At 54.0% G+C, this 14,493-nt stretch overlaps 2 protein-coding genes across 5 annotated transcripts; one reads left to right on the forward strand and one right to left on the reverse strand.

The window, feature by feature from the left end:
- The first annotated feature begins 569 nt into the window (after nt 1-569).
- Nucleotides 570-11,937, forward strand: Leng8 (leukocyte receptor cluster member 8). Of its 4 annotated transcripts, XM_021168591.2 has the most exons (17): nt 570-958; nt 2,511-2,603; nt 3,231-3,402; nt 3,748-3,855; nt 4,821-4,931; nt 5,786-6,038; nt 6,254-6,395; nt 6,593-6,796; nt 7,018-7,068; nt 7,178-7,456; nt 7,547-7,687; nt 7,817-8,102; nt 8,489-8,590; nt 8,673-8,741; nt 8,833-8,962; nt 9,044-9,251; nt 10,698-11,937. In XM_021168591.2, exons 2-17 carry the CDS (start codon nt 2,566-2,568, stop codon nt 10,858-10,860), a joined length of 2,457 nt encoding a protein of 818 aa, XP_021024250.1. In that variant the 5' UTR covers nt 570-958; nt 2,511-2,565; the 3' UTR covers nt 10,861-11,937. The 4 variants fall into 4 exon arrangements, with proteins under 4 accessions (XP_021024250.1, XP_021024248.1, XP_021024252.1 ...); XM_021168589.2 differs by having other exon boundaries at nt 9,044-11,937; XM_021168593.2 differs by lacking the exon at nt 7,018-7,068 and having other exon boundaries at nt 571-958.
- Leng9 (leukocyte receptor cluster member 9) lies at nt 11,938-14,127 on the reverse strand. Its single transcript, XM_021168594.1, has one exon. It carries the CDS (start codon nt 13,431-13,433, stop codon nt 11,982-11,984), a length of 1,452 nt encoding a protein of 483 aa, XP_021024253.1. The 5' UTR covers nt 13,434-14,127; the 3' UTR covers nt 11,938-11,981.
- Nucleotides 14,128-14,493: the final 366 nt, after the last annotated feature.

The following is a 14,493-nucleotide window of genomic DNA, read 5'->3' on the forward strand; positions in this document are numbered from 1 at the left end:
TTGTAGACCAGGCTGGCCTCGAACTCAGAAATCCGCCTGCCTCTGCCTCCCGAGTGCTGGGATTAAAGGCGTGCGCCACCACGCCCGGCTCAAGTGTTGTTTAATTACCAAAAGTTGCTTGTACAATGTGAGACTGGAAACTGGTCTAGAAGGTAGTCTTATCAATTATTTTAACGGGAGATCCCAAACTGGTCTGCATAATTCAATCACTCCTACTGTAAACAGTGAGCTTTAAGTGGCGGCCCACACCTTAATCCCATTAAGAGGGAGGCGGGTTTCTGAGTTCCAGGGCCATCCTGATCCTAAAGGATAACAGTCCTGCTAGCTGCCACTCCGCGCAGATCTCACCATCCCAACACCCTACAAGGTACCTTTCCAGAGTCACAGTCCAGTGGCTACTTCCATTCCTCAGGGACACGTTTCCCGCTTCCTTTGGTTCGCACTCGCTGTTCCCTACGCCAGGTGCGCCTTTCCCATTTTACTCACTAAACAAACCTTCCAAGGGAGGATTCATCTTTATCCCATTTCCCTCCACCTGTCTATTTGTTTATTTTAAATCGTCCTAGCGCAGTGCGCAGCCTCACAACTCCTGTCCCTATGCGTGACATCTGAGGGACTATTGACTGCTGTGTCAAAACTAGGCTGTTGTGAGCGCGCACGAGAGGCTGAGAGGTACTTGTCCCCACGGGGCCACCGTCTAGGGCCAGCTTCCGGCTTGCTGACAAACGCCCACACGCGACTGCGTACGCGAGACGTATGGTGGGCTGTCCAAGCCGAGCGGTGACGTCTATTGGCTGTGCGCGACACAGGGCGGGGACAGACGTCCGGGTAACGTCATCACGCCGCGGTCAGGACGTTCGAGCCCCAGACTAGAGCCAGCCGGTGACTGAGCGCTGTCTTGGTTGTCTTGAAGCTGCCTTGGGCCGCCGGTAACGAGTCCCGGGAGCGAGCGGTCCTAGTGAGTGTGGGTAGTAGTGGGAGGCCTGGCGGGCGAGCACAGGGATGCCTTCGGGCCCCGCGCTCCGCGAGCCCTGGCCTGTTTGGTAAGGCCAACCGACGCCGTGCCCTGCGTCTTTGAAGGGTGGGGCCGCCGGAGCGCCGTTGCGCATGCGCGCCGGGTGTGCGCTGGGGGGGGGGGAGGGGGCGGCTCCCCTGCGTGCGCGTCCGCGTCCGCTCTGCTACTGGCCCTGGGAACGCTGCGGTCCCTAGTGCCCTAGACGCACCCCTTGCGGGCCCCGTTGACCCGCTGTTACGCTGGCCTTCCTGTTGCCTAGGGCAACCCAGAGAGGCCACCCTCGCAGCGCGGTGCGCAGGCGCGGCCCGGCCGGTGGCTGGTCTCGGGGGACAAGGGAGGTCTCTTGGGTTCAGGGCGGCCTCAACCTCCACCTAGCGTCGTGGACTCCATGCCTGCGGGACAGCCAGGTGCTTCTGAGCTTACAGTCCGTGTTGTTCTCGTCTGTAAATCAGACCCCTTACTCCTAATACCAGTTAGGAACCCAAGGCTCTCATTTGTGCATCCCTAGTTAGGACCCCTTGACACCACCCAACGGATTGGGTTTTTTAAAGGCCTTTGAGACCAGTCAGTGCCCTTAGGCTTCCTATAAGGTTTTCGGTTTCTCCAATAGGCTTCTTTGTTGTAAATCCTGTTCTTTGGACTGCTCCAGCCCTGTTCTCACGGTGCTCAATCCATCCTAATTCTTACGGTACTATCCACCCCACCCCTAATAGTTTAAGAATGTTGTGGGCCTCCCACAGCATCCTCAAAGCTTTATCTGCAGACACCTTACTTGAGTAATTGCCACTTGTTTGCTCCCAAACCAACTCCCACTTCTAGGAACATCCCATACAAGTCTGGAGACTGTAATTGATCTGAGTCTGGTAGGTGCTGCCAGCCAGTGACTTCACATAGGAGGAGTCTCCTGCACCTTCACCTGCTGCTGCTCAGCGGGATATCCATAGTTTACCTTTTTCTTTGAAAACTTTGCTCTATTCTCCAGTGTTCTCCCAGTCTCGATTCCTTCCTCCTCAGAGTGTCCCCAAAGGCTTCCCTCTTGCCAAACTTGTTTGTAGTCACTGGAGAGCCTTCCTCTTGCTGTAGTAGAATTCTCTTTACATTTCCTGTCCAGGACTGCGGTTTCCGCATCCACCACTTGAGTCAGGTCTCCCTCACAGCCACACTGTAATGCAAGTCTCAGCTTCCTTGTCTTTCATTTTCATATCCTACAGGTTAGTCTCGGAGGCCTCCAAGGGAGGTGTTTTCTTTCATGCTCAGGTCTCTTCATGCCACACTAGGAACTGATGATTCTGATTCTTTAAGCTGTTTGCTTTTGAGACAGGACTGTAACTTGTAGCCCAGATGGGTATTGGAACTCCCAAAAGATTGCTGGCATTATGGTCATGAGCCACCACACTTGGTTTCCTTTCCATTCTTTGCCAGTGTTCCCTTCTATGAGATACCCTCCCTTTCTAGCCTATCTTCTCTTGGGGCTAATTGATCTCTTTTCTTATAGACATTGAAAAAGCAGCCTGGCTCCCGAGGTCTACTCCCTACACCCCAAGGTCCAGATGGCGGCCAATGTGGGTGATCAGCGTGCTGCAGACTGGTTAGTAGGGCTAGGGGAACACAGCCCATTGCAAGAGGAACAAGACACAACGGGTCCTTGCACAGCTTGGGGGAAGAATGCTCATTCTGGGGGTTAGGATGGAGGGGAAGCTTCCCCTTTGAGCTGTCCTTATATGTATGTGAAGGCGGGCTTGTGTGGGTGTGAGTGTGTGTCACCCATGCTCATCAAGGTCAGAAGAAGCATCAGAACCCTAGGAGCTGGAGTTAGAGGTGGCTCTGAGCCATCTGACATGGGTGCTGGGAACAGAACTTAGTGATATCTGCAAGACTGCTAAATGTTCTTAAGCACTGAGCCACCTCTCCAGCCCCCTCTTAATATCTTTCTGATCCTTCCCTTTTTTTTAATTTTTTTTTCATTGTTGGCCATGTCAGAATTCACTGGCTTGTAAAAAAAAAAACCTGAGTTCTCCTAAAGTCGTAGGTCATGTATGGAATTATGTACATACTGGTTAGCTTTCTGTTTGCTTGGCACATACTATGTGCCACCTTCAGCTTGGGCTGTGGTGAGTAGGGAGTTTAGCTCTAGAATTCAAGCCTTGGGTTTACTTTTCCCCAACTTTGTCTACCTGTGTATAGGGGGGACCATAACTGTGCTTCGTTGTTGCAGGTCTTCTCAGTACAGCATGGTGACTGGGAGCAGCAGAGAAAATGGCATGGAGACTCCTATGCACGAGAACCCAGAATGGGAGAAGGCCCGCCAGGCCCTGGCCAGCATCAGCAAAGCAGGGGCTACCAGCAGTTCCAAAGCCAGCAGCAGTGGGCCTGTGGCCAGTGCACAAGTGAGAATGGCATGGAGGATTTGGGAACTACTATGCTGGGCTGGGGCCGTTGCCGAGAGAAGGATGGGAAGGATGCTGGCTTCCATAGGAGGGAGTGCCTTAGGGGGACTGTAAGCATGTTTTCCTGTTAACTAAATGTAATGAAGGGGAAAAGTTAACTCCTTTGGGTCAACCTGGGCCTGAGTGATCTTAAGGATGATCGTCCCCATCTTTTAAGATGTCCAGTCTTACTGTACAGAGTCTGCACCCTTCTGCAGTTGCTCTGCAGTGAAGGCCTACCCTCTTGGTAGTGTAGTGCCCATGGGCTCCTGTGGCTGGTACTGATGGACACTCCTATTTCTGCAGTACGTCTCTCAGGCAGAAGCCTCTGCTTTGCAGCAGCAGCAGCAACAGTACTACCAGTGGTACCAGCAGTACAACTATGCCTATCCGTATAGCTACTACTACCCCATGGTGAGGACCTGACTGCAGGGTGGGAGCCTTCTGTCAGGGTGGGCAAATGGTTAGTTGGGGTGAAGACGGACAGCAACCCCTGACAAAACCTCCAGATTCCTGCTTAGGTCTCACAAGATCTGGAATATCCATTCTGGTCCTTTCTACTGTTGATGGTGACATTTCCACTGCCTCCAGACCCCAGGACATTAGCATGTCCTAGTCCCCTATGCTTTGCTCTCTGCAGCTCACTTCAAGGTTCCTTGCTGCCCAGAGAGCACCTTCAAGAGAGCCTCCCATTGCCTTTTAAGTCATCCTCCTGCTTTTCCTTTTCCTTGTGTTCTTTCATGGTACTCACTGGAGGACATTACCCACTTACCCCATAGCTATGTGTAGACTTTATTAAAAACTGGGTTTTTGCTTTTCATTATGAGTCAGGGTTCTCTATATAGCCCAAGTTGACTTTAGGCTTCTCTTCTGCCTCAGCTTCCTGAATGTACACCACCACAACTAGCTTGTCTTTTTTTGTTTGTTTGTTTTGTTGTTGTTTGGGAGGTGTTTTGTTGTTGATTTTTAAGACAATGTTTCACTGTGTAGTTCTGGTTGGCTTGGAACTCACTGTATAGATCAGGCTTACTCAAAATTCCACAGAAATCCACCTGCCTCTCCCCCATGCCCAAGTCCTGTGATTAAAGGGGTGAGCTGTTGCCCCTGTCGTTTTATCATAGCATTTAAAAGTGTTGGCACTTAGTATTTCTCACTACCTATTAACAAGAACTCTGGGTATGATCAAAGTGGAACGAAGAGAATTTTGTTTGTGGTTATTTTTCATTCATTCATTCATTTATGAGAATACATGATTACTTCATTGTGTGGTGGAAAAAAGGGCCTGGGGTCCAAAGCCTCTGGAGTTGTACACAGTTCCAAGGGAGGCCAGAGGCATGGTGAGCAGCCTCCACTAACTCTGGCCCCCTGTGCCTTGGCAGAGCATGTACCAGAGCTATGGCTCCCCCTCCCAGTATGGGATGGCCAGCTCCTACGGCTCAGCTACAGCCCAGCAGCCATCGGCTCCCCAGCACCAAGGGACTCTGAACCAGGTAATGCTGTGCCTCGCTGCTCCTGGTCAGCTGGAGAGGACTTAGAACCATTAGTCTGCATGATTTCAAAGCTGCCCCCTCCCTTCCTCTTTGTTCTTTCTTGCCAAGCAGCTCCTAATTTAAAAGCTTAGCTTTTAAAAGTAGGATGGATGGGCTTGTGGCTGGGCAAGGCCAGGGGGCTATAGTACTGGGAAGATAGTGGGGATAGTTGGTAGTTTGGGTCTGTCTTCTCCCTTTTCCTCCAGCATGTGCACTCAGCCTGCATTCAGGAGGAAGTCCCCCCCCCCCCACACACACACACATCCACAGCAGATGGTGCATACACACCTGTACCTACCCAACGTGCTGCCTTTGCATCTGGCACAGCCTAGAGGAGTGGAAGAGCCCAGAACATGGGAAGTACATTGACCTAGGTTTGAATCCATGCTTTGCCTCTTCTGTGGACCTCTTGAGTCATATGACTACCACACCTTGGTGGCTCTTAAGAATCGAGAGGATGCAGTCTTCTCATAGGGATTGGGCAGATGTGTTGTCCTGTGTGTTGATGTGCTCAAGAGAGGGAACCTTAGTAGATGTGTCATCAGTGTGACGACCCAGTGTTGGCATTGCTGGTAGCTGCTCCTTGACAGCTGGGCTGTGGAAAGTTGTTCAGTCCCTTGAGGCTTAATCTTCTCAGTTGTGAAATGAACTGCTAGTGAAAATACATACCCCAGGGAGTCACTGAGCACACATTATGGCAACCCACAAGATGTTGTAGCACTGAGTGCTAAAGAAGATGACTCTAAAGACTGAATACCATGTGACTCAGCACCAGGATGCTGCCTGCTTCTTTCATCCTCTGCTTCTTCCTGCAGCCTCCAGTCCCTGGCATGGATGAGAGTATGGCCTACCAGGCTTCCCCTCAGCAGCTACCTGCAGCCCAGCCCCCTCAGCCCTCAAACTCACAACATGGGACACATAGTCTAAGCAACGGCCCTCAGCCTGGAACAGCCCCAACCACTCAGCACAGTCAGGCAGGGGCTCCTACAGGGCAGGCATATGGGCCACACAGCTACAGCGAACCTGCCAAACCTAAGAAGGGTCAGCAGTTATGGACCCGCATGAAACGTAAGTTAGCATATCTGTGGGGAAGTCAAAGGGTTGGAGCTTGGCTGTGAACCACACAGGGTTGCTAGTCCTTTGTCCGGGTGTTGTGATGTGCCCTAGTCTAGGGGAAGACTGTTCTAGAACAGGTATGCTCATGTTAGGAACTTGTTCCAGAGGTTAGCCTATTTAAATGTCTGGGGAAGGGCCTAACTCCTGTCTCTGCTATCCTCCTGCAGCAGCCCCTGGGACTGGGGGTCTAAAATTTAACATCCAGAAGCGGCCCTTTGCTGTCACCAACCAGAGCTTCAGCTCCAATTCAGAGGGTCAACACAGCAGCTTTGGGCCCCAGCCCAACTCTGAGAAAACTCAGAACCACAGGTGACTGTTATCCTTGACCCTGCATACCCATCTGTGCTCCAGGGTCCCTCTTTAGACACCACTCTTGAGTGCTTCATGGGGTGAAGGGAGTGTAGAAATGTACGGTACAAGACTGCCTTCTTAGATCACAGAGAAAGTTCTACTGACAGGTGTGGGTCCTCCCCCCTGAGTGCCTTCATCTATCCCCCATCCCACAGTGGACCTTCTGGCCGGGGAAACCTGTCTGGGAAGCCAGATGATTGGCCTCAGGATATGAAGGAATATGTGGAACGGTGTTTCACCGCCTGCGAGTCAGAAGAGGACAAGGACCGGACAGAGAAACTGCTCAAGGAGGTGCTACAGGCCCGGCTCCAGGATGGCTCTGCCTACACCATTGACTGGAGCCGAGAGCCTCTGCCTGGGTCAGTCTGGGTGACACTGTGAAACAGATATGGGCTGGGGACATGGACATCAAAACTAGCAGGTTCAGAGACAAGTGGTCCCAAAAGCTGACACCTATATTTCAGGTCCCCATGGGGTGGGCAGGAGACCAGGAGTGACCAAGGATGGGTTTTAGAAAGTGGGAAGGGATTGCTAGGGAGGTATGGGTGGCTTGGTGGCTAAGAGCATCCCCTGGACACAGACAATCTTGGGCTTGGTCCCTTTCCTGCACCACAGTGGCTGAGTTGCCGGGGTAAGTGCCTCTGCTTTCTCAGGTTTTGTGGCCCTGGGCCATGGGGTGGGGTCTGCAGAGCTGCAGGTTGGTGGCTGGTTAGTAATGCCCTGCCCTACTATATCCTCAGGCTGACCAGGGAGCCTGTGGCTGAGAGCCCCAAGAAGAAGCGGTGGGAGGCCCCTAGCAGCCTTCACCCTTCCAGGGGGGCAGGCTCGGTGACCAGGGGCGGGGGTGCCCAATCCCAGCGAGGGACACCTGGGGCTGGGGGTGCTGGCCGAGCTCGGGGTAGCAGCTTCGCCAAGTTCGGCAACCGCAACGTCTTCATGAAGGACAACAGCTCTTCCTCCAGCACGGATTCACGCTCCCGCTCCTCATCCAGGTCTCCTACGAGACACTTTCGGAGAAGGTGTGCAGGCTTGGGCTCGAAGGGAGCTGGGAGGGAACTGCTTGGAGCCTGACCCTTGTGCTTCAGGCCTGACTTCTCTTTCCTGTGCAGTGACTCCCATTCAGACTCTGACAGCTCCTACTCAGGGAATGAGTGCCACCCTGTAGGCCGCAGGAACCCACCCCCCAAGGGTCGGGGTGGTCGAGGGGCCCACATGGATCGTGGTCGGGGCAGGGCGCAGCGGGGAAAGAGGTGAGGCGCTTTGGGTGTGATTTCCTCCTAGGCATGGGCATGGTGGGTGGTATTGGCTCTCACAGGTGGGGGCGATGGCCTTCAGAGTGGCTGAGGACCTTGACTTTCTTTTGTACCCTTTCTCCCCAGACATGACCTAGCTCCCACCAAACGTAGCCGCAAGAAGATGGCAGCACTGGAGTGTGAGGACCCAGAGCGTGAGCTTAAGAAGCAAAAGAGGGCAGCCCGCTTCCAACATGGGCACTCCCGTCGCCTGCGCCTTGAACCTTTGGTGCTACAGATGAGTAACCTGGAGAGCAGTGCAGCTGACCCTGACTGGCAGGAGCTGCAGATTGTGGGCACCTGTCCTGACATTACAAAGCACTATCTGCGGCTCACCTGCGCCCCAGACCCGTCAACTGTGCGACCTGTGGCTGTAAGTCCCAGGCAGTGTGTGTCTGCCCCCAGAATGTGTTGGCAGTAGGACGGGGAGCTAACATAAGATTGGGCACATGGAACACGTTGGGTGAAGGAAGTGGTAGCTCTGGCTATGAGAAAATCCTAGCACGCAGGCCCTTCACATCTGGGGCATAGCCAGGCCACAATCTCCCTTATGACCAGCAAAGTTAAGGGAGACTTGTGTGTGGGACCCTAGAGCAAGGGACTTGGAACACTCACACCTGCTGTGTATTGGTTTGATTTTGTTTGTTCATAGTGGTGAGTCACTGATACTGGCTTTGGTGCTGCTCTGGTTGAGTGGGGGCACAGTGGCTTTGGCCTGTCAGCTGCTGCGCCACTCAGCTTTGATTCTATTCCCTGCAGGTTTTGAAGAAGTCTCTGTGCATGGTCAAGTCCCACTGGAAGGAGAAGCAGGACTATGCCTTTGCCTGTGAGCAGATGAAGTCCATTCGGCAGGACCTGACAGTAAGGCAACTGCTGAGAGGGTTCTGCTGTCAGCCCTCTTCCTGCTCTGTTCTCCCTGACTCTGCTCTTTTCTACTGCCCAGGTGCAAGGCATCCGGACGGAGTTCACTGTGGAGGTGTATGAGACCCATGCCCGCATTGCCTTGGAGAAGGTAGGAAGCTTGGTAGTCCCCTCCCACTGCTTCCTTGAAATCACTTGTACTTGCCTGTGCCTCACACCCTCCCTCCATGTCTTACCCTCAGGGTGACCATGAAGAATTCAACCAGTGCCAAACACAGCTTAAGTCACTATACGCGGAAAACTTAGCAGGCAATGTGGGTGAATTTACTGCATACCGAATCCTCTACTACATCTTCACCAAGAACTCTGGAGGTGAGAGGCCCATCCCCAAGATGGAGGGGCCATGCCCAAGGTGGTACCCTGCCACCTGACCTCCAGTTATCTCCTGTGCAGACATCACTACGGAGCTGGCATACCTCACAAGGGAGATGAAGGCAGACCCCTGCGTGGCCCACGCATTGGCACTGAGGGCAGCCTGGGCCCTGGGCAACTACCACCGCTTCTTCAGGCTCTATTGCCATGCACCTTGCATGTCTGGCTACCTTGTGGACAAGTTTGCAGACCGGGAGCGCAAGGCCGCCCTCAAGGCCATGATCAAAACGTATGTGGCACTGCACTCTGCTGCCTTCTGTGCCGTGGCTCTGCCACGTCCCCTCCACATCCTGGTCAGCCTTCAGCTCCTCTGCTGGAGTCCCCTCCCAGTCCCCATTCATACCCCTAGCCCTCATTGCTTTCCTCATCGGCCACCTGCAGTTGCAGGTTTCCTCCCACGGTTCTGACCTCACCATTCCTGGTATCATGTCCTTTCCCTCCCTGCACTCCTTTTCTGTTCACATCAGTTTGGAACCTGGCTTATCTCCCCCCTTTTCAGGGCCTTTGCTTGCAGCTACGTGCTGCTCTTCTTCCTGACATACTAGAAAGGGTGACTTGATTCATATTGCTTGCAGTCTCTTGAGATGAGACCTTGTGCCCGTTCCATTTTTGACTATCAGAAGTTTTGGATTGGGAACCTGTGGTACCAATTGGGCATCAGACTGCTTGAGGCTTGCCCATATGAGGAAGATTCCCAACACCACCACAACCGCGGCCCCAGATTTTGCTTGTGGATGCTGCTGCCATCTAGTGGTAGTGGTAGAGACCAGGAATGCTGTGCAGCAAAAGGCCCCACAGCAGTGTGTGCCAAGGTTAAAAATGGTGGTCAAGAGCTCTGTCAATAGTCTCGAGGAGCCTTGAATGTCAGGCTGCACAGCCGTGGTTTGTCATTAGTGGTTCTATTATAGTGGGATTTGCAACTTATGGGTCAAGAAACTTGTTTGAGAATTTTCTAAGTCAGTCCAACTCAAGGGAGGTGGGGCTGTGACTCCAGATTTGACTAGGTAAAATGGATGGACATGAGGCTACTCAGCCTTTTGTAATCCAGAAAGCCACACGGGCAGCTTTCAAGCTCTGGCCTGTGCTGGCCTCACTCTAACATCACCTTTCCTGTGAACTGAGCACAGCAGACAGATCCCTCAGATATCAGAGGCAGGCTGTCCTGTCCCAGGGCCATAGGATGTGTGGGTTCCAGATACTTGGTGAGGCTTTCTAAGTGGTTAAAGTGGTCTTCAGGAGAGGGTCCTGAGCATTAGCGGCCCATGTACACTGTCAGGGCATCTGAGTAACAACCAGAGACACTGCTGAGTGTAACACTCTGTGTAAACATCCGGGGGAGGGGCGCCGTCGTCCTACCCTCTGAGCCCATGTACCACTTCCTCTGTCTGGCTCCAGCTCCTCAGTCAGCAGAGGAGCCAAGCTGGGCCCTTTCCCTCCTGCCCCCTCCTTCCTGAACAGGTAAGTGTGGGCGAGGGGGGGCACAGCTGGGCACTGGGGCTACCAACCCCATCCCTTGCCCCCCCAAGCTCCTGAAAATGGGGAGGTCGGGAGGGGCTGCAGAAGCCAGCAGGTTCCTTGCTGAGGAAAATACAAGCCCAGATGGGGAGCACTGCTCCCTGCTCTTGGGCCCTCCCTTGTCTGTTTGCCTCATCATTTTCTCCTCTTGTCTCCATAGCTTCCGCCCTGCGCTGCCCGTCTCCTACCTGCAGGCCGAGTTGGCCTTCGAGGGCGAGGCCGCCTGCCGGGCCTTCCTAGAGCCCTTGGGCCTGTCCTACACGGGCCCGGACAACTCCAGCGTGGACTGCCGCCTCAGCCTGGCGCAGCTGCCAGCCTTCTAAGCACCCATCGAGCACGGGCGGGAGCAGGGCTGTGGCCCAGCGCCGCCTTTTCAAATTTTTTGAGCCATGGACATGGGTTGTAAAAATTTGTGGGGAGTAGGCTCCAGGAAGAGCCAGCATCCCTGCCCCCGTTTCCCACCGGGGACCTGTACAGAGATTTTTCTACATTTTTATTTTTTGTCTCAGAGGGGATAATTGGGAGTATATAGTGGAGCAGGGTGGGGTGGGGGCGACAGGCTCTGTGTCCACCTCTCACCTCCACTAATGCTGTCTCAGTGTTTTTTCTCTCTCTCTCTCGAGCTCGTAGTCCAGCACCTGATTCTGCGTGTTGGCCCATCCCATGCTGGGGGGCCAGCAGAAAGAAGACAGGCTGTCCAGCCCGCACCCGCCTGCAGTGGGGCACCAGCCAGCCACACCCATTGCCTCGTCTGCCTCTTCATAGACTCTTGCTGCCCAGCCATTGGGGCCTCAGTGTTTGGGGTGAGGGAAGCCACTTAAAGACTATGCCCCACCTTCAGCTCCTCACCCCAGAAACTCCAGCCAGCACCACCGACACAACCAGACCAGCGCCACACCACTGAGGACTCCAAGGCCTTCGCGGGACCATGCCGGCCGGGCTGCCTCGTCTTACTCAAGTTGTATTAAGTTGTCTCCGTGTCCCTTCCTCCCTCTGCCCCAATGTTTCTTCTGATTTTTTTTTTTTCTTTCCCTCCTTCCTCTTCCCTTCCCACTCCCTGGTTCAACACAGGTAAAATGGTTACCCTCCCTTCTTTCCTCCCCTCTGCCTTCATGGATCACCAACTCACGTCATGTTTCCTTCTCTTTTCTCTGTGTGTGTGTTTATTTAAGTTACTTTTCTTCCTTCTCCCCTTTTCTTTTTACCCCTCCCCCTTCTGCCATGTAACCGGAGGATGTGCTATGAGGTTGCAAACAGCTGGACTGTCAGGCTGCTTTTTTTCCAGATGCCTCCCTGCCTCCCCTCCCTACCTCTCCCCTCCCTTTCCTTCATTCTCCTTGAGCATTGAGTACAGTACATTTTGGAAGCTTGAAACCAAAATTAAAGAGAGAGAGCGAGAACCTGTTTCTGCTTGGCCTGTTTTATCTGAAATATGAAACCTCGGTCATTTCAGGGAAATTTCTACCAAGGGAAGATAGCTATGCCCTGCTCTGCCCATGCGGCAAAGCCAGAGTTTACTTAGGGGCTGCCTTCCTAGCTCCTGGTTCAGGGTGTACTCAGGCTTGGGGAGGCAGACCTGGGTTCCATGTGGTACCTTAGCCAGGGTGAGGTGCGGTTGTAGTTCTGGCAGCAGCACCACTCTAAGCCCTTCGGCCTCTAGCCTCTGATTCAGTGTTTGGGCCATACCTGCCAGTGTGGGGGAGGGTGTGGCACAGAGCACATGATGGCCCAGAAGAACCAAGTCCCTGAACTGTAACTGGGAGGGTACCTGAAGCCCTGGTTTCAAGATAGCTCTCCGAAGAGCTCTAGCTGCTGCAGCCTCCTCCCCAGGGCCTGACAGCCTTAGCAAGACCACTGTCAGGTGCAGGGCCTGTGCTGGTACCAGGAACTCAGCACAAGAAGGGGCAATCCGGACCAGATGCTCTTGGGCCTTGACCACCTCAGCCCTAAGCCCAGGCTCTGTCACCATCAGTGCCACAAAATGTGTGGGCCGGGGCTGGCGAGGGGCCCTTCTGTCGTCAGGCCAAACACCTGGATCCCACACACTTTCCATCTCTTCAGCAGAAAGCCCTTTAGTTTCCATGCCCTGCGACTGCCACTGTGGAAGCAATGTAGCTCTGGGCTCCTCTACTGAGCTGATCTCCTTCTCTCCTGAGAAGTTCATGCTTGGGTCTGGCGTTTCTAACTCAGTGGTCCCATTCAGCCCGGTCTCTTTAGCTGGCCCATCCACTTCAGGTGTCTCCAGGCTGGAATCAAGCCCAGTTCTGGTCTCTCTGATTGCCCCACCCTCTTCGTGTGTCTCCAGGCCCGAATCAAGCCCTGTTCCGGTCGGGTTTCCACCCGCCTCTGCAGGGGCATCCTGGGTATCCAGACCCTCTAAACCCACCCCTGTTTTCTCTGTGTCAGGAATTTCTGGCGTGACCTCTGTCCAATGCTCGTCCCCGCCGTCCAGAGCATCAAGGATAGTGGGTCCCCGACCAGCCACAGAGCCCGATCCAAAAATAAGGTCAGTACGGGAGGCACGGTCCCACACCAGGCGGCCGCGGAAGCGGAAGTAGCGTATGCGGTGCTGCGGCACCGCCAACACGCCAGGTCCGAGCGCTGCCAGCGGCTCGTCCCAGCAGAAGGCGCAGAATGGCTCTTCCTGTACTCCCAGGAAGCGGTCGGTGTAGCCCACCGAAAAGTCAGCAGGGTCCAGGCGTGGGTCCCAGCGGATGCGTCGGATGACGTCAGCAGCAGTACGCAGAGCGGGCTTCTTGGACCCAGCCTCCGGTTGCGTAACCTCGGGGGACGGCGCCCGGGCCCCGGGATGTGGCTGACGGCAGCGCGCACCGAAGCGACAACGGCCCTCTAGGAAGAAGCGGCAGACCGCGGAGGAATCGGCCGAGGCCTCCATGGTCCTTCACGCACTAAGCGGTCTCTGTCTGCAGCGTTGATCTCCAACTGTGACGCCAGGAACCCCTCCGGCCTCAGGTGGAAGGAGGCCAAAGGACCAGGCGGGGCCTCAGAATGTAACCCGGGCTCTGGAGCTCCAATCTCAAGCCCTGCTTATTAACGTGTACGGGGTTTGTAGGCCACTGGGAACCCCCTCTTGCCCCGCCTGAAATGATTTACATATGTCCAGCCCCTCTGGGAGTCTTTAAAGAGCCTGGCCCCGCCCAACCAGCCAATTGGTGTGTGCGTCAAGCTTCTCTCTGGACATCCAGGGAGCCACGTCTTATTCCATACAACTTCTCCCTTTTGGGACTTTAGCGAGACAGTTTAACAAATACTTGACAAGTGCCCCACCGCCGTCAGGGCCCCAAGAAAAGCTTCTCGGCATCCGATTTACATATACTCCGCAGCCTGGGTGGGGGTAGGGCTTAGAAAACCCCTCCCGCCGCCTCCAGATACTTTGCATCTGCTCAGCCTTTTGAGACCTCTAGGGAGCCTGGCAGGGCAGCAACTGATTTACCTGAACCCCGCGGCTTCGTAGGGAGGAGAGGAGTGGGACTCAGCGGTCTTGGCCCCGCCCCCAACCGTCTTTAAAGTTTGTAGCCAGCTCCCATACAATTGATTATCTTACATACCATACCTCATAACGAATAAAGTGACTCCTGGTCCTGCCTCTGTCAAGTTATTTATAAATAAATGTCTTTCCTGGGAGCCTCACCCCTTTACCTTGGCCCACTCCACCTGATTGTTTTACACATGCTCCGCCCCTCATTGGTCTTATCCTGGACTCAACCAAGGCGAAATGGTTTCTCCTGTGCCTCGTTGTAGAGATCGGGTTTTACTCCTGTCACTAGCCTAACTTTTGACATATACGACCCACCCTTTTGGAAACCCTTACTCTACCTCTGGTTTGGTTAATTTAAATTGGTCTTATCCCTCTAGGGACCTAAGATAGCCCCATCCCAAACCCAGAGACTTATTCTAATTGTTCCTCCCCTCTGAAAACCTTTGAGAATTTTGCT

This window comes from Mus caroli, chromosome 7 (assembly GCF_900094665.2).
Source record: "Mus caroli chromosome 7, CAROLI_EIJ_v1.1, whole genome shotgun sequence".
Lineage (NCBI taxonomy): Eukaryota > Metazoa > Chordata > Mammalia > Rodentia > Muridae > Mus > Mus caroli.

Coding starts and splice junctions, on each gene's coding strand:
- Leng9 (XM_021168594.1), bottom strand. CDS start 13,433: ATGGAGGCCTCGGCCGATTCCTCCGCGGTCTGCCGCTTCTTCCTAGAG.
- Leng8 (XM_021168589.2), top strand. CDS start 2,566: ATGGCGGCCAATGTGGGTGATCAGCGTGCTGCAGACTG. Junction 7,069..7,177: donor ACAGTGGCTGAGTTGCCGGG/GTAAGTGCCTCT, acceptor CTATATCCTCAG/GCTGACCAGGGAGCCTGTGG. Junction 8,963..9,043: donor CTTCACCAAGAACTCTGGAG/GTGAGAGGCCCA, acceptor TCTCCTGTGCAG/ACATCACTACGGAGCTGGCA.